The 22424-nt window shown below is 35.3% G+C and overlaps 1 protein-coding gene across 1 annotated transcript in view; it reads left to right on the top strand.

Moving 5' to 3' along the window:
- Positions 1-22424, top strand: part of ASCC3 (activating signal cointegrator 1 complex subunit 3) — a 251253-nt gene that overhangs the window by 205127 nt on the left and 23702 nt on the right. The window contains exons 35-36 of the mRNA XM_084201554.1: positions 5462-5573; positions 5837-5971. Coding sequence (XP_084057680.1) covers positions 5462-5573; positions 5837-5971 — 247 coding nt within the window. The remainder of the gene's footprint in view (positions 1-5461; positions 5574-5836; positions 5972-22424) is intronic.

The raw sequence follows: 22424 nt of genomic DNA, 5'->3' as shown, positions 1-22424 counted from the left end.
CATTATGATTAGCTGAGCATGTGAATAAAACATATGAATACAAATTATGGTTATATGCTGGTCCAATATATTTTCTGGTATTATGATAGCAGTAATATCATAGCAGAAGACAGTCCAGTTGAAATACCTATGTATTTCGGTGACATAATCACAGTTATTCAGAATTTTAGGGTTAATTTGGAAGTGTGTCAGAAAGGAGATTATGAAGTTAAATTAGCTAAGATTAAGAGATAAAATGGAAAAATTTTACAGTAGCTAAACTAACAGAAGCTAGAATGTGCGAGTATATTGTACTGCAGTGATTACTAATAACCATATTTTCAATTGGTAAACAGATATTTCACAAAGGACTTTGCCAAAAGACTCTTCCTTTTACGATGACATTTAGACCTATATCCATGTACTGATACAAATGCATGTATATATGTTTAATAAATGACACCTATAGGCATTACTAGGAATTTAATAACTAGAGTTTGTTCTTCAGAATTATTAGGGTCACATTCTTTGGTCATTAGAGATGTGAAAAGTACAGGAATGTAGTTCACAGCATAGTTTTATCAAATATTCAGACAAATAAAGATTTGCTGAGTCTGTCAGACAGGAAAGCCCCAGGCTGCTGAGTATTTGAACTGCCTCCTGCTTCCCAGTCTGCTACAATCTTAGGTGAGAATAGGTGAGACTCCACATCTCTCCATCTAGAAAGAAAATTCACAGCATTTTCTTCCTACTCTTGGATATGATTTACCTGTAAAAATTATCTGTTGGAATATATGATAGGAAAAAAAAATCTTATCAATATGTGAGCAAATTTATGTTTGGCTATGACCTCTCATCTCTCATGAATGCATCTTGGGAGATAAACGGTCTTGCAAATCAAAAGCACCGATGTGAGGGTAAATACTTTGCTGATGTCAGAGAAATTGAATTTGGTTTTGTTCCTCTTAAATGACCACAATGTACAGTATACTAAAAGCTGATTAAAGATAGCAATGTGTCTGTTTCTCCCACCTGGCATATGCAAAGATATGGATACAGGAAAACATGATAGAGGTAAAATACAAGGTGGCATTACTGTCTGCAGCATTTGTGCACTCTGTAATGCCTTTTTGCAGGCCAGTCATGGACTCCAGAGTCAGTCAGTAATGCCTTAACAGCAGAAGTGAGTTGGTACTTAAGGTCATATCTCTCTCTGGCTATGAAGATTCATCAGTTGTGCCATATACTCTGTAGCATTTCCATGGTGCTATTTGGAGATGGCAGCTGCTGAAGCTGATGAAAGTAAATATAAATTATGACTGCAGTAAAGGGACCTAGAAAAAATTACTATCTATCCTCCCCTATACTTGTTAATAACAAAATTCTGCTTTCAGAACTGTAAAATCTCAGAAAGCACACTTTCTTGCTATCAAGAGTATGCTGTGGATTTGCTGTTTCGTGCATTTGTTTAAAAAAACCTACTGGCTAGCAAGTTTCTTCTTTAATATTTTTTGGCTGACTCTTGTCACCGATTTTCATTATGTGTGTCACTATTACCACCGTATAATCTGAACATAAAAACATGGTGCTGTAACAAATGACTCCACAACATTGACAGTTATAGCAGGACCATTTCAAGGCTGATGAAAAATTTCCCAGAGAGATCTCAGGTCAGGTTTACATAAGCTAAACAGGAAATGATTGCCACCATTCACATTAAATCCTAAATGTTTTGTGTAACTTCATCTACATTTTATGTTCTTGCACGTCTCTCTGTCTCTCTCAGCTGATGAAATTCCACACTTCTTAGATTTGAGAAATAAGTTCATGTTTCACAGTTTGTTGTTCTTGCTAAGCTCTACAAGATTTTGGGATTTAAAATATGGTATTTAATAGACAATAAAAAGTTCCTTCAGCTTTTGATTGTTTAAATGTTACATACTTTGTAAATTTTTATGATACCTAGGGGTTTGTTACTGCTTTTTCCCTATGGACTACTAATGGAAGTTAGCCTGTCTAGCCCATGTGCTAGATGCTGTTAGGATAAAACTGCCTTTGACTTTCACACCTCTCAGGGGACGAGTAATTGTTGTGTTCAAACAGCCTGTAATTGTGATCCCGCTGGCTTTCTCAGTACGCTTCTGGCTATTAGAATCATTAAACAACTCAGCACCTGTTAACAGCATTGTAAATATTCAACCCTGCTTGTGTGCAGGTTGAGTCCAATATAGGAGAAGGCTTACAGAGCCCAGCCTCATAAATTAGAGCTTCTGACAAGTCAATTATTGTGAAACTGGGCTTCACTGTGAAATAAATGAAATGGTGTGCTGATAAAAAGGTAGGCTGTCTGTTTATAGCAAAGGGGAACTAATGACTAGATGATTCAATGCAGTGAGCATGAAACTGCATTGTTTTTATTCTTTATCTGTAATTAAATAGTTAGGCAATATTGCTTCATAGAGGAACTCACGTATTATGCAGTTTTTATACTTGGAACATACCAACATGCAGAATTCAACTTGCATTTGTTCCTGAGCATTGAAATCTAATGTCATGATACCTCTGTTTTCACTAATGATTTTAACAGTCTTTCAAGATGAATGGCTTTGATTTTTATTAGGGGAAAATGTGCTGAATGACCAAGAAGCTCCTGTGGGTGTGCTCAAAATTATATCTGCCTCATTACAGACGGTAGTTAAAACATACTGGTACCACTTCACTCAAGATTACAAACCATTTAAGATTTTTCTTTACATTGTTTTATTTCCACTAGGCAGCTACATATTCACTCCTTTAACTACAAGTTACAAAGCAGCAAATATAAAATTCACCAAAAAATTTAAAAGATATTATAAATTCCTCTGTGACGATAACTTCAGTTAACTGCAGTGAAATATTGCAAATTAGGCAGAGAATAAGAGCACAAACCTGTTTGAATTGGTGTCTTAAATTACATTCTCAGGAAAGAATTTCAGTGTATTGTCCATGTTCCTTTTTTTCATTTTATCAGTATTCATCATGAATGTTATGGTATTGCAAATAAAGGTGCTGAAATTATATGGTGGAAGTCTGAATACTATGACAACAAAGTGCCTTAATTATAAGCATTTGAGAAGTATTCTATTCAATTTAAGAGAACTAATAATGAATCATTAGTGGTTTAGGATTATAAAATGGAATTTTTTTTTCACCTCCTTAAACAACTTATTTAGCTAATTTGCTCAATTATTTTCAGAAGGTAAACAAAATTTGACAAAGTAATTCCTGCTAATAACCAGAAAATAAATGTGATTGGTGATGTCAGGCAAATAAAATGGGCGGGTAGAAATTTTGACCATTTTGTATTATCACTGTATCACTTAATTTAAAAGGACACTCATGAAATTTAGGTTGCATCAAAAACACTATTAGAATAATTTTTCAATAAATGAGTTTTCTTTGCATGAGGCTGATAATATATAATACATAAAACATGTAATTCAATACAAATATTTCTGTTTGTTTGGTTTGGTTTTGGACAATAGGTGTGTTGTGAGTATTTCATATCATCTCAGCATGAACCATATAAAAAGTCACAGAGCTGACTACTCCACTGCCATGTATCTGTGCTTTGTTGTTGTCTCATGGAGCTGGCTGGTATCAAAACACATTTTTTAAAACTTTTTATTATGAAAGTACTGGTTTACTCAAACTTTACCTAATTATAAGTGAACATTCAAAGCTTCAGAGACTTAATCCCATAATTTGGAATTAATAGGAAGAGGGAAATCTTTGGGCGTTGCAATACTGCTATTTAGCAATCAGGCTTTTTCAGTTATGCTACTGCTTTTTAAAGAGATGTATGGTAAAAACTTTGTTTAAGAAAATAATAATGCAAATCAGATTATGTAAATTAAGCAGCTATGTAAGGATCTTTGTAGCTTATAAAATTTGATTCCATCTTTTGAAATTTGCAAACAGCAGCATTACAGTAAATGATGTAGAATTTTACTCAGAGAATGGAATTTATCTGCCCAAATACAACATCCACAACTGAACTGGTTATCTAAAGTTTTCTTTTTTTAATCAGTGATTACATTTTGCCTCATCCTGAAGTAGATATTTAAAATACTTCAGATGATTAGCATTCTGCAGGTGCACATTTTTTTCCAGTGACAGTGAAAGGAGTTTAAAAAAAAGAACTCAGGTGCAACAGTAACTTTGTTAAATTGGCTAAAATGAATCTCAGCATGCTCTTTTGCAGCCTGTTGTTCACCTGCACAAAATAGCATTGAAAGAACCCACTCTCAGTTACAGTGGGGTTATTTCAAGTGGGAATGCTGAGTACATCATAACAGTAGTAAATTTTAGTAAAGCAAGGCAGGTAGAACAAAGAAGCATCTTTCACCATTGCACAATCTCAGTAGTCAATTTCTGCCACAGTATTTGACAGAATTGGATGAGCAATGACTACCTTTTTTATTCTGCTTTTTAACAATTCAGTAAATCATCAGATTTTATGTTTGTTTTAATTCTGCTTTGAAATTGCATGGTTTAATTACTCTGCTTAAATTCAAAATTTTAAAACTTTCTAAGCATGCTCATTGCTAATAGAACTTAATTGTTGCTTTCTGGTCTGGTGCCTTTGCTGAATCTAGGGACACAAGTCCTTACTGCATTTTTATCTGGAGTAAAAGTTCTCACTGAAATCATCTTGGTTTATATGAGTAAAATCTTACAATACCCCTCCAGCTCTACAGTGAAGGAGTAGAAACCTCAGTCACCGTGTCTTTTTTACGTGCTAACATAAAAAAAATATATATTTTGGCCTACTTTATAAGCATTTTTCCTTCATACAGAGAACTAAGCCATTATGATGATATTGTTTACCTAAACATTTTGTCTGACAGTGAACATTAACAAATACCCTATTCCTTTTAGCAATTCTAAATTTGAAAATAAAATGTCACAGCAATATAACAACACACACCAACATTTGGATGGGTATAAGTTTACTTTTTCAGGAGATGTCACTATATGCCTAGTTTTACTTTCAGAGTTGCAGAATGTAAGGGCAGTTGCACTCCTGGGTGGGTGTTCTTCCTTCATCTTGAAGTTAAAATACTGTTATTTGTGTTAGCATTGCTTGTTCACTTTCACTCTTATCAGGAAAGTTTACCTTGAAAGCAGGAAATTTTTCCCACTAACAAAACAGAGTCAGTCCAGTTCTGTTTGTATCAATCTTTCTATTAATAGATGGATCAGTTGCCATCTTTCAAATGTACTTGCTTGTCTTATGTTGGTTACTCCCACAAACCATTTAAGATTCATGGATTTCTTGTTAATCTTTATAAAGGACTGTGTTTAATTGTTTAATGTGGATATTTGCTGTTTCACGTGTATGTTGTAGAAGCCTTGTAAGTTTTCCTAGAAGACACTGTTGTTAAAAAGCTTCAGACTGTAAAAAATATTCATGTAATGCATCTGCTCTCATTTTATCTAGTTACTATAACTTGGATGATGTGAGCCATGACACTATGAATAAGTACCTCTCGAGCCTTGTTGAGAAATCCCTGTTTGATTTGGAAGGCTCCTACTGTATTGAAGTTGGGGAGGTAAGACTAATCTGTGCCTTACAAGATTCAGTAAGATACACGCTCCTAGGAGCTGCGAACAGCAAGATGCATACTCCTTGATGGGAGATGTTAGAGTTTGTCTTTGTTAGACTTAGGTTGAAAACTCTTGTGGCTAAATTATAATGCTAAATTGTTTTCTGTGTTCTCCCTTAAAAGTAGTCTGAACATGTTTCACAGTTATGTAGGAGCATGTTATACTGAAGCACTTGGGAGCTCAGTGTGTTTGTTTCTTCTCCCAACAGGATAATCGCAGCATTGAGCCGCTGACGTACGGCCGTATTGCCTCCTATTACTATTTGAAGCATCCAACTATTGGGATGTTCAAGGACCAGTTGAAGCCTGAAAGCAATATTGAAGAATTGCTCTTAATTCTGACAGTAAGTTCTGATATTTCTTAAAAATACATTTTTTTTACTCTTAAAAACACAAGTATTTGAAAAAAACACGCAAAATAAAGAAGAGCGATCTCCTCGATCTCTAATTTAATTTTTTTATTGTTTTGAGAAAGATACCTGAATAATTTTTGGTGTTTCAAGTGTTTCATCTTATCAGTACATCAACATTACACTTCTTTTTGGTTTTACATCCCTTTATAATCTGCAGGATCTATACAAATCTGATATTTGTCTTTTCTAAGTTGAATATATTACTAAAATCCCACAGGAATGACTGCTTACACTAAATCTGTAGCAGGACCATCACTTTGTCCTGGGACAATCTGGAAGATACAAACAGCTTTAAGGACTAGGGGAAACATATGGGAAACACCATTTTCCTAAAATGCCTGCTTTCCCTTTTCCCAGCCACCTCCCAGTCCTTGAGGTCATAACCTGCAATAACAGCATCTCCCACAGTTAGTCTAGAGGCTGTTTAACAGAGAAGTGCAATGCAAGGCCAAAGACACCATGTATGATGCACTGTGTTAGTATTACATTCTCACCATAAAAGAATCAAGGTTTACTCCATTTTCCTTTTTAAGTACTTACGTACTTGCAACTACAGATTTGCTTTTTCAACATGGTGTAATTCTACTTCTATAAATATATTTCAAAACAAGAAGTGCCTGAATATTATCCAGGAAAACTTATTCTACCCCTATATGATTATAGTCTCTGTTACATTAAATACAAGTGGCCCAAGTTCAGTAATATTCTAATTTCTAAATGTTACCTTCAAAATTTGAAGTCCTATCTTACAGTGTTTATATATCTTACTCTTGTATTAATTATTGTTTCGGCATGCTGCCAAAAATTCTCTAGAGAGAAGTACAAGAAGTTAAAATAGTACACAATTCAACAGTTTGCAACTCAACAAAACCTGATCAGCATTTTATGAGACTAGGAAAACCACTTTTCTAGTACAGAGACTTTTCTTCCTGATAAATTTAAAGCACCTGCTGCAAACATTCAGAGTGTTACAGCTCAGAAATAAAGGCCACAATAATCTTTTGTAATGGAAACTGTTAGACAGCCTAAATAGGGGAATTGCTATCACTGACCCTGCAGTATCTGTTGTTCTGCTGCCAGAAAACATTGCAATTACACTAAATGAAATTCAGTGTATTCGGGTGAATTCAAGATGGTAATCATCCACAATACCTAGATATGCTGAAATTTTAAAAAGAAATACCCACATGTGAACAGAAGTTAACTAATTCAATGTTGAGTATTCAAGAAGACTGCTTTACACCAGCTGCTGTCTCTTTAAAATGTCTCTAGTGGAAATTTTCTGCACCTAGGCATGTCAGGATTTTATTTTTCTGACAAATTTGGTAAGGAAAGTTTGAGAATATTAGCAGAAATGGTATTTCATAACACTGCCTTAGCTGATGAGCAGGATATGGGAGAGGAACGATGGAAGAAGAACCTAGTGCTGCCTGTTTGAATTTGTCTATTTGTCTGTGTGCATTCATGAATTGCAAAATTAACTGGCAAATGTTTCCATTGTAGATGAAACTTAGGACCCTAATGTTGAGTAGAGATTGTAAAATTTTAGGTTTATTAATCCTGCTTTGCTTTTTTTAAAATTTTTGATTTCCTGATAATAAAGTTTTGGAAGTTATCCATTTACAATCTCAAGAGGAATGAGACTAAAAATAAAATTGCTTAGGGGTCAAAATGAGCCATATGTATCAGTTTTAAAGATGAAAAGGATTTACTAGTGCTGGATGCCATTAGAGCTGACAGCTCTTGCTTACTTTTTATGTGGATGTTGATTCTCATAATTACTAGTGGAACTACTATTCTGTCTCGTTGAAGGTGCAAAATGAAAGGTTTTTTTCAGTCTGATGTAGTGTTGAAAAGAAATGCCATTTCAACAGTTACTGCCAAGGATGTTTTTTTCCCCCATAAACACTGCACATTAATGAGTTTTGTAATTACAGCAGTTGCTTCACACCTCTATTGTTAACCAATGACATTACATCTGCCTCACTCCACTGCTGCCCTCCTCCTTCTTATTGAAGCATTTAGCGGTTTTGGCAATAGGGAATTACATGGCATGGGGTAAGTAGTCTAATTAGGTATAAGTGAAAATCCTGAGGGAAAAGGATGTTTAAAAAGTAATTTGAAGAATCTCTTAATGATGCTGAAACTGAAAGCTGTAGCTATAGTACAAAAAGGCCTGTTACCATTACAAAAATAATTATAATTGTGATTATTTTGCTGATCACTGTTTTAAAGTTTCAGATTTTTGACTGTGGATTGCAGGATTTCATAGATGTAACACTTATTATTAGTAGGAGTTTTAACAAGCTTGCAAACCTTTCGATATTTACAAGTTCCTGATGTATATAAGGAAGACAGACGTGAACAATTAGATGAAAGTAAATCCTGATTTTGATTTTTCAAATGGGATATAAATACCAAATCTATAATTAACTTGGAGAGTAGCAAAATTTGTTTAAAACAAACCGTGGAAAAAAGCAAGATTTTGTTCAACAATTCAGAAATTTAGGATTGTATTGTATTAAGGGGGTTAAATCTGAGTTTTATTAAGGGATGTTGAGTTTCAGATTGATATTTTTGCATGCTAAATGGAAATGTTCAAAATTCAGGGTTAATCACCAGTGAATGACCAAGGAATCTTTACAACTCATGTGAAAAAGTAGTTGTGAGTCATCAGTTTCTAGTGTTGGTGGATCTCTCAAAAAAGTCACATAATAGCAGGATTTGTTTTCACTTAGTGGAAGATCACGCATAGTCTTCTCCAGTATCTGTTCTTTTCTCTGGTTTTATTTTACCTTTTCATTTTCATCATCTGCCAGAATTTTACAAGATCAAATGAATTTTTTTTCCCATTCTGGTGTAGGGCTTGAGTATTCGTAACATGAACAGGAGCATGGCACATGGGAACAGCCCAACAGTAATGTTGGAAATATACAGTAATAAGTGATTCAGATAGGTGGGCAAAAACCCCCTCGTGGTTTCCCAGCTCCTCTCAGTAAATCTGTACCTGAGATGTTTGAGCTATCTTGGGTTTGCAGTTAGCAGGTGGAACTTCACATTCAGTTATTTTTGTCACTGGCTTGTGCTAGTAGACTGGTATTTTTTTTCTGAGAGAAAATGTTTGATGTTTTTTCATAGAGCTTTCTTTAAACCTTTCCTAACTGTGCTTAGGCAGTGGTAATCCAAATGAGCTTAATCACTGTTGAGTTATGGTGCTTCTTGCATTAAGTATTATTGATGAGGAAGTGTTCATGAATTATTACTGACAGGCTGGATTTCCCTGAGGTGCCTAAAGACTGTTTCCTTTAATTCTGATAGTTAGGTGCAGAGATTAAAAAAGAGGTCTAGGTAAAAAACAATGATAGATACTTTAGGGTAATTCTTGTCTTTTTCTGCACAAATGTTTTTAAAATCAAATAGCAGGTTTTTGTACCTTGAGGAAAGAAATTGATCAGGGTTGTGACATCTAGATCCACTAGTTTCATGATTTTTGGTGATTTTTAGCTTATCTTGTTATCTGGTTAATATTTACAGAGCAAAAAATTTCTCATACCTGTCTATACCAGACAGTGAAGGGGAGAACATCATTCCCATCTTTCATCCTTTGTTTTAGCTCCATATTGTCTCTGATTTCTTTTTTTTTTTTATTCTGCCTATAAAAGAGAACTGATTGGTTTTCATGTGCCTATTGTCTTTCATGTAAACTGTTAATAAGAAAGAGGGTTTTTTTTCCTTAGAAAAGGGAGCTCAGAGAAAGAACATGGTATTTTTTTATAGTGGGGCATCCGTGTCTGACTTTCTGTGATACAAACATGGACACACAAATTTGGTGTCCACATGCCTCTTGCCTTTATTTCTTTCTGAAAATAGATATGGTGACACTGGCTTGTATTAGACTAAGTAATTTGGAGCTCAGCAGAAAATCTGTCATTGTTGGAGTCACAGACTTGGAAGGTAGAAGGAGGAAGTTCATGAAACAGGCACCCTCCATTCACGATCCATAGATAGCAAATGAGTAGAGTTATTAATGCCTTATCTGTCTTTCATTACCTGGTAGGTATTTGTACTATGAGAACCTAGATAACTCAGTTAACTGTAGCTTTATTTCCTCTTCATCATTGTTGGCAATTTCTGTTCCAACCAGGGAAATATGCAATTCTTTGAGAGTATTTACACTCACAATCTAAAATAATTTTATTTCTCAATGGGGATTCTGTTGCTGATTTGGTCTCCCATGAAGGGGCCGCAAAGGTTTTTGAGTCAGTGATAAACCATCTTTTCAACAGGTCTCCAGTTAAACACCAGGGAAGGAGGAATTAATGCCTCACAAAAATACTATCAAAAAAAGAAGCTGATGTGATCTGTCTTATTTAGTATTTTCCCTGCATGTCATAGCAGAAACATTGCTTTTAGTAATTTTTAAGATAATATCTTAAACAGTGTCTCTGTTCTTTAGTCATTTCAGAAAAAAATCAGATCGCTCTTTCTAAGTCAGTCAGTGTTTACAGTTAGTGTAAAATTAGATTTGCATTTAATTTAGAAGAAAGTAAAGGCGCTACTATAATTTTCTTCCAGGCATAAAAGCACAGCAAAACTATATTCATTAAGTCATTCTTTTTGAATATGGCATTTCAGTGTCAATAACTGAAGTGTTTTATAATGTAATATTTATGTCAGATGGAAAGCAATTAATTACATGCTAGCCTTTAAAGAATTTCCATGTGTTATTTCACATCTATGGTACACACAACAATATGAACATCAGTGCTGTGGCCTTAGCCATTATTCATTTTTTAGTAATATATGAAATATTTTGGTATATTTTTTACAGAAGAAAACTGTTGCCTCTTACAATTAAATCTTTTCTTTACAATAAATCCGTTCAATACATAAAGTTCATCCTAAACACAGACATTTCCTGGATAACTGAATTAATTTTTGTATAGTCCATATTCTCTGGAGTTTAAGATGTTAAAGCATTTATGCTTCAGTTCCCATTTGAATCATCTAGATGGTGTCGCAGCATGTTTGATAGTTTAAATTTTAAAATTATGTAGGGGTTCATGAAAATAAAACAAAATACTAAAGTGCATTTCAATAGCATCCAAATTTCATCATCTGTATTCAAAAAAATCTTGTACTTAGCAGAAGAAGTACTTATATGGATACTCACACATTTAATTAGTCTTGATTTTTCTCTAGTTCCAGTAGATGGAGCAGTTTTTAATATTGCTGTAGTACTTGAATTTAGTCTTTTTTTTTCTAACATCATGACACAACTGTTTCCTGGTCTTCTTTTTCCAATGATTGTTTGAGCTTTAGTTTGAAGGCAAATATGCTGGCTTCCTTTCCAGGAAAGCATAGTCCATTATTAAATCAAGGTAGCAATGCCCACCAGTGACAGCTAACTCAACATGGCATAAGTCTTCCATTTTTACAGCATCAATAAGAAAGAATTACAGTCAGAAAATACAAATCCTTTCCGTCTCCAGTATACGTGAATTTCTAACCTCCAATTTACAGGTCTCCTTTTTTCCACATCCAATCTTATTTAATTTCTATCATCATATGCCTGTTAAAAAAAAAAAAAAAACAAAACACCAAAAAAGAAAAAAACAAAGGAGAAAAAAACCAACCGCACCAAACTGAAGCAATACTCACAAAAGCTAAATTAAAACCTATTTAAACCCTATTTTAAAGTTGCAGCTAAACATTTCTGAAAAACATTTGCCACGACAAAACTCATAAAACAAGAACTGTTGTCTTGGATATAATAGGGGTTTTTTTCAGGTTTTTTGTTATATTTGCTGTGATTGCAGTGCAGCATCCAAGGGAGAAACTTTTGAAAGTGTATATAGCTGTGGTAGTAGAAAGCAGTAGCCTCGGGCTATATCCCCATTTCAAACACCTGCTTTAGTAACCATTTCTGTCTGAAAAATGAGGAAATAAATTCCTTTACCAGGATGCAGTTATAGCAGCAAAGCACTCATGTATATCAATGGAAAGTATTCTGAGAGCCAGGCAGACAGAAATAGTGTCCTGATCTGGTGAAGGTGAACATTGGCTGCCATCTGTGGCAAATCAGTGTTTTCCTATGGTAGGAGCAAGTTCAGTGCTAGCAAGCTTGGTTTAGCTGACTGCAGTTCACCCATGGACCACTCATTTGTTTGTCTTTTTTAGCACAATCAGGTTTTACTTACTGCTTGACAGTTAGAATCATAGCCACCGTCATGCAAGGTTTCAAATTATGCAGAGTTGTATGCATGCAAAGTGTTCATACAGGAAATGGAATGGCTTTTTTCAGCAGTCATATTTTCAAATAGACAATATATTTGTTGAAATACTGTTTGTGTTTGTTGGAACATGAACCAAAGTTCCCAAGAGCATCTTTATTATGGTAAAGCTGCTTTGGTATAATCTATAAGGCTGCTTTGACCAATGGCCGTATGTTCTCATGTCCCAAATGCTCCAGCAGGAAGTTTTACAAACTCTGTTTTTAGCAAGTCAGTTCAAGTTCTACCTGCTTTATTCCTCTCATTTTGTAATTGAAGCAGGATAAGCAAATTCAGTCCTTCTGCACGCTGCAGTTCTTTTGTCAAAACTGGCTTCTAGACAATGCCTTTGCCTTTGATAGATTTATACAATTGTACTACAAGTTGTAACAGTTAACAGTCATATTGATTACTTTGTTTTCATGAAATGCAATTCACTTAGACACCAACTGGGCCATACAGACTGCTGTTCAAAGGCACAAAAATACTTTTCTCTGTCAGCATAGAAAATATTGCTTGTAAAACTTAAGAAATAGGATGACATTGTAGCTTGTTCTCTGATTTGAACAGAAATTTCAGGATAAGGATTGGTTTGGCTGAAATGATTACATCGTAGAAGATTGATATCCAGCATATATTGTTCCTTTAGCATAGTAGTTAAAGAAAAAAAAAAGAACATAAGAGGATTACTGATCAGTCATTAATGAAGTATCTGACACTTGTATTTTCCTATTTGCATTTAGATTCTTTCTTTGTCTCATTTTCTTTTTATTTTTGTTCCTGATGGGGGTCTGTCTAGCTTCAGAAATTGAATTTTACTTTCAATGTTGATGTTATGTATTATCAGAGATGAACTTTTAAGAAATCTACCTCTCCTATTTAGAAATATTTAAGAAATAGGCCTCTCCTATTGCCTAATATTTACATGATGTTTTATTTCACAGCTACTTAGGGAGGCTACCTGTAAAGTTAGAAGAAATTGCAGAGGGATTTTTGCTACAAAAAGGCCTTAGAATTTGAAAAAATTTGAAAGCGTTTGAAAAAGGTTGTATATATATTTGGAAATTTATTTTACTGTAGAAAGGTTGCTTCTAGAGAACAAATGGTTGCACATTTTCTTCACCTCTGCAACTTAATAAACGTAAAACAGGCATCAAGCAAAGTATTAGAATTGATGTATGGGAAAATTGTCAATGTATGCACTTTTATAAGTACTTTTTACTGGAGTAGTGCTCAAATTCGGTTTTCCTTCATTTATAGTAGGCCATCGTCCTCTTTCCATGGAAGAAGCAAAGCAGACATCACCAATTTGATTGGGTTGCCCACATTCCAGTTTCCACTTCCACCTCCTTTCCTTTCTGTCATCCAGTGGAAAAGAGTAGCAAGCCAGCAGAGATTACTCAAACTACTTGTTTTCAGAGACAGAAACTATCTCAAGTCTATTCCTCTCACCTTATAGGGTGAGAAAATAGCTAAAATTCCTCTCACAACAGGCCTCTTAAATGTTTCTCCTGGCAGGATGTCACCATGCTTGCTTACAAAATGGGTGCATACATGTCTCTTGACAAAAGATTTTTAGGTGCAACTGATGCACACAGTATTAGGAAATTTTATCTTAAACATATTAAATCATTGAATGCACAGTATTTTGTAGGTTAAGGTGATTAATTTCAATTGGTTTATCATTTGCTTCAGGCATCAAGCATCTATAAACAACATGATATGTAGATAATAGATTATTTTTTCTTTTCTATATGATTGTCTTAATTTACTCTATGCAGTCATATAAGATGCTAATTTTTAATACTTCTTTAGCTGTAAGAATGCATGTTTGCTTTCTCTTGATTCACACAGAACAGATGGATGCTTGACTGCCTGCTAATCCACAGCTGGAATGGTTTCAGCGGTTTCCACGTTGCTGGGTTAGAGTGGCTTTTCTAGTGGACTGAGAGGGCAGCAAGAGAGGGATATCATTATTCATCAGTATCCCAGTGGGATCGCTGCCAGCAGAGATTAATTTTTTCTGTTATGCTTGTAAAACAAGCTCAGGTGGAGTCTCTAATCCTCGGGGCACGGGTGGCAGATCAAGGAAGATGCTACAAAGCTAGTTAATTTTCAGATTCTAGGGGAAACAGAAGCTCTGTTAGATGTATAAATACATGATTGCAAATTTAAGTAGCTCAAATCCAAATGGGATCTTCCTAGACATCTGGTCCTGAAAATCTCGGTTTTCTTTGTCTTTTAAAAGAAGTTCTTAAAACTTTATGCCAGAGGCAAAATATCTTCAACTCTCTTAATCATCAGTTATCATTCCACTTTTTTTTTTATATATGCAGATCTTACAGTGTATTTTAGATGACTGTCTTTATTTACATGTAGGCAAGACATGGTACATGTCTCTGTAGGAACACTGAGTTTACAGTGTTTTCACAAATTTGTGTGCAGTGACAATCACCAAGAAGAATTACCACTTGCCATTGAAAAAGGATTAGATTTGCCTTAGTAATGCATGGTACATCCTATTTTGGTAATGGCATGTCCTGTTAAGGTCCACTGTGGTACAAGGGCATTTTTCCCATGTTATTCTTGGTATCAGACCTGTTGTCATTTGTAACAGAAATGTTGATAGAACGCAAATCAAGCATCCCAAAAAAATCACAAGTTGTCTATTTGTATAATAGACTTCACATATTTTCCCTTTCCTGACTTTTTTGTTTCTTCAATAATTACCCTTCTTTCTCACCCTTGTAATTACCAGTGTTTTCCTTCTACGAATTTCCTTGCAGCTCTTGAGTTGTTCAAAACATTGGGTTAGATTTTCAGGCAATGTTAATTCACATAGTTACACTGAAATGAATGGAGATGTGCCAGTTTTTATCAGCAGGGAACTACCCTTATTGAAATTTACTTGCAACAGCTGTCATTTCCTCTTAGAGTTGTGGGTTTTTATTATTATATTAAACTATTTTCATTTAAAAGTGCTCAGAGTGAGACCAGTAGCATTGGCTTGCTGAAAAGACATTGTGCATGTAGGCACCTTCCAAGTTTCCCATATATTTCTGCCAGTTTGTATTGTTCTTCTGTTATTCTGGGCTTGAGCCTCTCTTGAACACAGGCTGCTACTCATTTCACCACATGATGACAGGTATTCACGCCTGTGAACTTTTTATTCCCCTTTGTCTCTGGTCACATAGTAGTCTAGATCCGGAATTTAATCCAGTACAAAAATGCAGCAGTGTGCGTTTGTGGCTCCCCACTAGGGGACCTGCCACAGGTCAGCAGGTTTGAAATCTGGTTTTCAGCACACAGAGCTTTTACAGCTTGCCATTAACATATACAGTACGTAGGGGCCCCATCTCACATGAAGAATTAGTAGCGCTTACTCCTGTCCCCATGCGGAGTGGCATTAACTTAATGCAGGGATCTGTTAACTTCTTCCCTGGGTCTGAGCTCTGCACTGAAAGATCCCAATGGAGGATCAAAGCCAAAGATGGAAAATGACTGATTGCTTTCCCAGGGAAAGCTGTGTGCCAGGATTTTCTATTCCAGTTTTTATTGCTATCATCATCTCAGTCAGCAGTTGGCCCAGCTGATTCAGCCAAGCTCAATTTCAAAATGCGGACAGACGTCCAAATGGATCTGAAGTAGAGTTCTCATGACAATGAGACTTTTGAATGTATACTCAGAGAGATTTTCCCAGTTTCCTGTTAGCAGATTGCTGAGTTCTTGCACTGAAAAGCTGTGCTGTAGTAGTCCAATACAATTCGTTTCCGTACAGCCAAAACCAGTCAATTTTAAATCTTTTCTATAACATGACTTGAGATTACAGGGAAAGTAAGCTGTGGGTCACTGCCCCATCTAGGTTTTAAGATGAAGAAAATGGAGCATGATAACACATTCAAAATGTGCAGGTTTGAAGCATTCTCATGAGAAATAATCAGAAAAATCAGACATTTTGGAGAGGCAAAAACTCTAATATACCATTTACAGCAATAAAGTGCAGTAATTCTCTCACATTATGAAAATTCACTTTATAAATGGAATTTGTACCATTCCATTTACATTTATTTGCTGTGGTCAGAGTATCTTATTCTAGGTGAATAATGTGTATTCAGTACCAGATGTTTGCTCTTATTTTTGTCCTAATTTAGTCTTCTTCCGCATTTATTTTTTCATAAACTGTGCAAGTATTACAGGAATACTTATAAGCAATAATTTAACTTAAAAACCTAAGAGCAAACTAAAGCCACATCTATCAAAGTTGTACAGGCTTAATACTATGAAAGTACCTATACATTCAGGGAAAATCTATTTTTAGAACTGGTTTTATTAAGACTGGCCAGAAGAAGTAGGACTGAATTATGACTGTGATCATAACCTTTATGAAATAGGGAATATGAGAGGTAGGAATTAAAATCATGAATTCATTCCTTGTTGTTATGTTTTAGTAAAGTATGTAACTTAAATAGGAAAATTTCCCAAAAAAGAATGGTTCTATAAGGATATTTTTTAACATTTAGTAAGAAAATTACAGTGATTGTATTATCTATTACTGTATCTTCCCCTACACTGAAACTCAGCGTCTCTCTCTAATGTGCTTAGGAAGCTAGAGGAAAAAAAAGGAACACCAACTTTCAAGTTAGTCTAGAAGTCCTAAGAACTTCTTTCCCATGTCCAACCATTGTTACTTTATAATAATCCTCCCCCTCCTGTATGCTAGCATGCTTGCTTATTCTTTCATCAACTCCATGCTGAGGCAGAGGTCTGTAATTTAACTTTGTAGTTTAGAAGTTCCCAGATCTGCCAGGTCACTCTTTGCTACTGGTAGCTAATATTGCTGACCTCCTATTGCTCTGTGAGCAGTGGCAAAGGTCTTCCAGACTCCTGACCCCTGGTCATCAGGAATGTCATCAGCAGTTTGTAGTTTGGATGTTTTAAGTAAGAGGTGAACTTGTGAAATCTAAACCCTTTAGGGTGTTTTTAAGTGATCACTCAACTGTTTCATTGCCCTAGGTTGTGCTTTTTATGATGTCTGTAATTGTAAAATTTGTGGTGTTTATCATACATGGCTGTTTAAAAGCAAAAATCAAACGCTTGTCTATTTAAAGTTAGAAGTTTGAGAATACAATTAATATATTGCATATTAACATAATAAAAGATTTATTAATAATTAATTTCTCTGATCACTAACATGAGGACTAAGAATTGCAAGAACTTTTAACTTGTATGTTCTTATAAAATATGTTTGTGGGTCTCCTGGTGGAAATGGGCCCATTTTAAATCATGAAGGATGGTTACAAATTAATGTTTAAAACATAACAGATTTGCATAATTGCATGTTAATGGATTTTACAACTTTCTCTCTTTAACTACTCTTGTCCAGCTGGAAATTTCCAGTGTTTGTTCTGTTGAGTCTTAAATGTAGAGACAGAGCCCAGAGTAGCCCAGCCTCACTGTTTTGCTCTTACCCAGTTAATTGGGTTAATGTTACACTTTGAATTCATACCTTTTATTTTTTTTAATGTATATCTGTTATCTCCAAAAGTTCATTAAACACTAATCGAATAAAAATTTTTTAAAGGTTTCTATTTATTTTTGAAGATACTGAGCAGGTCTTTTTCCTTGGATAATGCTCTCTATTATTTGCATCTGTTTCCATCCTTTTCCAGAGGGTGAAGAGTGGATGGGGAATTTAAAAGTGACTGGAGCATTTTCCTATAACCTGAGCTGGAGAGGAGGGTCAGGACAGTGAGTGCCCCCAGTGCCCAAGAGGGGACCCCCTTTCCCCAGGCAGGGACAGCTGCTGCCTGGAGGCTGTGGCTCTGACTCTGTGCCCTGTGGCTCAGGGCTGGCAGAGGGCTCTGCCTCCTGCCTTTCCTCCCTGACAGCCACCAGCCCTTGGAAAGGGAGGCATGGGAAGGCCCCGAAGGGAAAGAGCTGCACTGCAGGGTTGGCTCTAAAATGCTGGATGCAGTTTGATGGCACTGCCACATGCAGTTTGATGGCACCACACATGCAGTTTATGGGGAGATGTTGTACAGTATGTGAAGACAAGGAGTTTATTTGTAAACATGATGTCTGTGAGTGACAGTATCATGTAGCAAATGTATTTTAATCTTGCCTGAAAAGTGGTGTCATCTTCCTTTGTACCATGTTCGCCAGTTTTTAAGATCTCTACAAAGCCTGCTCTGAGGTTTAGCAGAGGCTGCCAGCCTGCCCTGAAAATCTGGAGCATTTCTTCTGAAAAGTTTGTCTTAAAAGTTTATTTTTACATCCATAAAACAGAGTGAACTGGCAGAAATTTTTTTTTTCCCTTTCAGTCTATAACATGAATTTTGAAAACACATGTCATATTTGTTTTTAAAACTTTTAACTAGTAACATATGGCTGTAAGTGTCTTTTAACTGGAATATTGTCATAGACCTTTTATATCTAAGAGTAAAAAAAAAAACACCCAAGCATTTGGAAGTTTAAATTATATTCCATAAAACTGAGACCAAAATACATATGTTTAGAGGTTGCCAATAAATTCCTTAAAATAGGAGTTTATAATGGAATCACTTACAAAGATAAACTTTTCAGAGCAGTAATTCTAGCAAGTACTTCTCCGATTCTGTTTCTGAATCTACGTTACGTTTTTGTATGAGCTGAAAAACTACTTATAAATTAGGTTTGGTTTTGGTTTTTTTTAGGTTTTTTCCCTCTTTTTTAAAGCATGTTTCCTCACCTTCATTAGTTTTCTAAATATAAATGTAAGTTTGATTATCTTCTAGCTGCCAGTCAGGATACATCTGTGTAAATGTAATGTCTTTCCTTATAAATCAAGCTCACACTCGAAAATGTGACAATAAAATATACTATGGATATGTTGGTTACTTTAAATAATGTTCACAGTATGCACTTGTGCCATTCCTTTGTCACATAATATGGTCTTTTTCTCTTGGGAAAATCATGGGCCAAGGAAGATTAGCATGAGAGCTTTACTTAACCAATTTCTTAAATTTTCCTTATGATATAGGTAACAAGATCAAATGAGATTTCTGTCAGCACACGAGTGAAGATGCATATGTGTGTATATATATAAAATTGGAAATAATTCCAAATAGTTTTAAGTGCAGAAGCTCGAGTATCCTCGAGTAAGTAAAATTTAGTATTTTTGAACCTGTTTTAAGTCAGATGTTACCTAGCTATTCACAAACAATCAGTCCTTGTTATGTCTCTATTTTGACCATGCTTCTTTTCTCTATCCTATGTTAGGGGTAAGTAGGTATCACCTAAATGAAGACAGCTTTCTTCAAATTTTGTATTCCAGCATCTTCCTATAGAGTGTAACACAATGTGGCAGGTCTGGATGCTGCACTAGAGTACTCTGTATCACTTTGTACAATGGATCAAAAGACAAAATCCAATTATATAATAATATTACTGTTGAGCTTATATTCACATCTCCAGTTTTCCAAAGATCAGAATGTGCTGTTTTCACTTGGGAAAATAAGTTGGATATTGGCATACCATTGTACTTCTGGTAGCAGAGAACTAAAAATCATAATGCATTATTAGTGTTAATTGCAGAACAGCTGTAAAAAATCACCCACATTTATTTATTGTAGCTTCTTAATTCTATTCACCAAGGCATCATTTTTGCAGTACTTCAGCATGTACTTAGACTATTAGAGGAGTTTATGTAATTTAAATCAAGTTTCAGGTAAAAAGAATGGAATTACTGAACTAGCTAAAAATGATCCTTGTCTTTTCTCTTTTTTTGTGTATTTAATTTTAGTACTAGTCTGCTGCATATTTTTTCATACTTTAGTTTAAAACTTTATTCTTATAGAAAAACGTTCTAAGAATTCTTTTCTCTTGTTTCTTTAGCAAAATGTTCTAAGAATTCTTTTGTCTTGTGTCTTCTTCCTTCTTTTGAAGGAGAGCAAAATATGTTGCAAGCTTATTAAAGTTGAAAATATGGTGAGAACCTCATGTACTGATTGGGTTCACAGTATCTATATAAAGGAAAGGAACATACAGACAGTCAATTCTAAGGCAGTTTCAATAACATTGCTAAAGAAAATACTGCTGGTTCAACTCTGGAATGTGAGAAACTATTTTTGGTTTGGTTTAGACCCTCATTGTTACAAATTAATCAACTGCTCTTTAAAGTCTAGAACTCATTAACTTTAAAAACTTTTACTGTTCCCATGACTGAGCTTCACTTAAAATATTCAAGTTTGCTTTAGTAGCTCACCTTGATTCCTTTTCTGTCTGCGGTCCACAAGTATCCTCTCCTGTAGACAAAGTGGCGAAATGTACTTACTCAAGATTTAAAATATTGTAGAAGATCTAAATGTGGTATAAGTTTATAGCTCAGCTCTCATTATAAATCAGTACTTTCAACTGAGCTTCCACTTTTTGTGGGTAGAAAGAAATTCTGGGGGGCTTCCAACCCTGTGGACTCTGTGAAGCACAGTACTCACCATGCTGGATACCTTATTTAAATTTTAGTTTGGTCTGGCTCCCCAAATGCCTGATAGTACCATAAAACTGGAAAAGATATCTTTTAAAATAGTATGAGTTGTTTTCTTTTAGGGCTATTCTAACAGTCCAAATAAAGGGTGATGGTAAGCTGCATATTTGGAGCATGATGTTGTAGACAGGACTTTAAGATGATTCTGTGGCTGCTGTTATGCAGGAAACAGAATTCAATTACCAGAATAGCCCTTTGGCCTTGTAAAATGTAACTGTCGAGATTATGCAGGTCTGTGTGTGACATTTCTCACCGGCAGTGCAAGTTACTGTCTCCTATACGAGCACCCTGTGTCGCATGCAGGTTGAAATGTAAGGCTGAGATGACTCCTACACCCTTGAACTGATGCAGCAGTCTCTAATGCCCAAAAGGAGACATTATTGGGAAAGTCCATCACAGAAATGTAGGAGAGAGAGATGTGACATGACTACCAAATGCACAGTTGCAGAACCTGTAGCTAAAATTCCTGGTTATCTCCTGGTATACACAAAGTTATGCTTAACTGTGTAGGTGCTTGTAAACCTACTATTGTACATGGCCTGCAACAGCTCTGATTTAAGAGGAGACAAAGGGAAAGTGAAAAATGCACAGAAGTGCTTTGTGGTTTAACTATGAAGCTTGTATTAAGTTTCTTGACTTTAGAATGAAGATTAATGATTGATATGTAGTTTGATCTGTTTCCTCACCCATGGAAATAAGAACGGCGTTCAGATATGATGTACTAAAACAACGTATATTATATGTTCTGTGGTATAGTTGAAGCTACAGCCTTTACAGCACAGATTGAGATTTGCAATGAAAAGGAAAACTAAAATGAAAAAATATTGAGTGAACAGCAGGGCCCATTTGAGGTGATTACAAAGGATGTTTCTTTATTCTGTCTTTTCTTATGCAACCTGAAAACAGTAGCAGGGGGTTACAAGCAGAGTTCATCACAAAGTTGTCAATCACTGTCATTTAACGTTTTGCAATGGAAGATGTCTTTATTCAAGGACAGCTGGGCAAATCAGAGAAACAGATTTGCAGTTAGTAGTCTGTCCAGCCTACACTAAGCAAACAAGGACAGGGCAGACATACCGGCCTCTCACATAAAAATATAATGGACTCTGCTGACCTCGGTGCCCTCCATTCAGCTTCATTCTCAGTTGTATAAAAGCTTCACTACCCATTCTCAATTTCCTTTAATTACCTACATGATGCAGATAAGAAAATGAACCTCACTTACTTACAGTCAATGATCACAAACAGGAAATTAAGTAGGCAAGTTGTTTAAAATAAGAGGAGTGTTTTGGATGTAAATAAAACATGTGCTGGGGAAGAATTAGGGAAAATGCATTTTCAGGGGTACCAGTTGGTCTGGACTGACTTGGCTGATCCTCCTTCTTTCTGCTACTTTAAACTGCAAAGCAAAACTAAGTAAAAAATCTCCTTGGTAAATATTCTTTAAAATATCTTTGAAGGAGAAGCCAGTTAAATAAAAAGAGTGAAGCAAACATGCAGCCTTCTATAGGGCTTAAAAAGATTGTGACCTTAGGTTCAGAGAATAAATGACCACAGTTTTCACAAGAGATCTAGCAGAGACATCCAGGAT

Source organism: Fringilla coelebs (assembly GCF_963513975.1).
Source record: "Fringilla coelebs genome assembly, chromosome: 3".
Classification (NCBI taxonomy): domain Eukaryota; kingdom Metazoa; phylum Chordata; class Aves; order Passeriformes; family Fringillidae; genus Fringilla; species Fringilla coelebs.
This window is presented reverse-complemented; position numbering and strand designations above follow the sequence as displayed.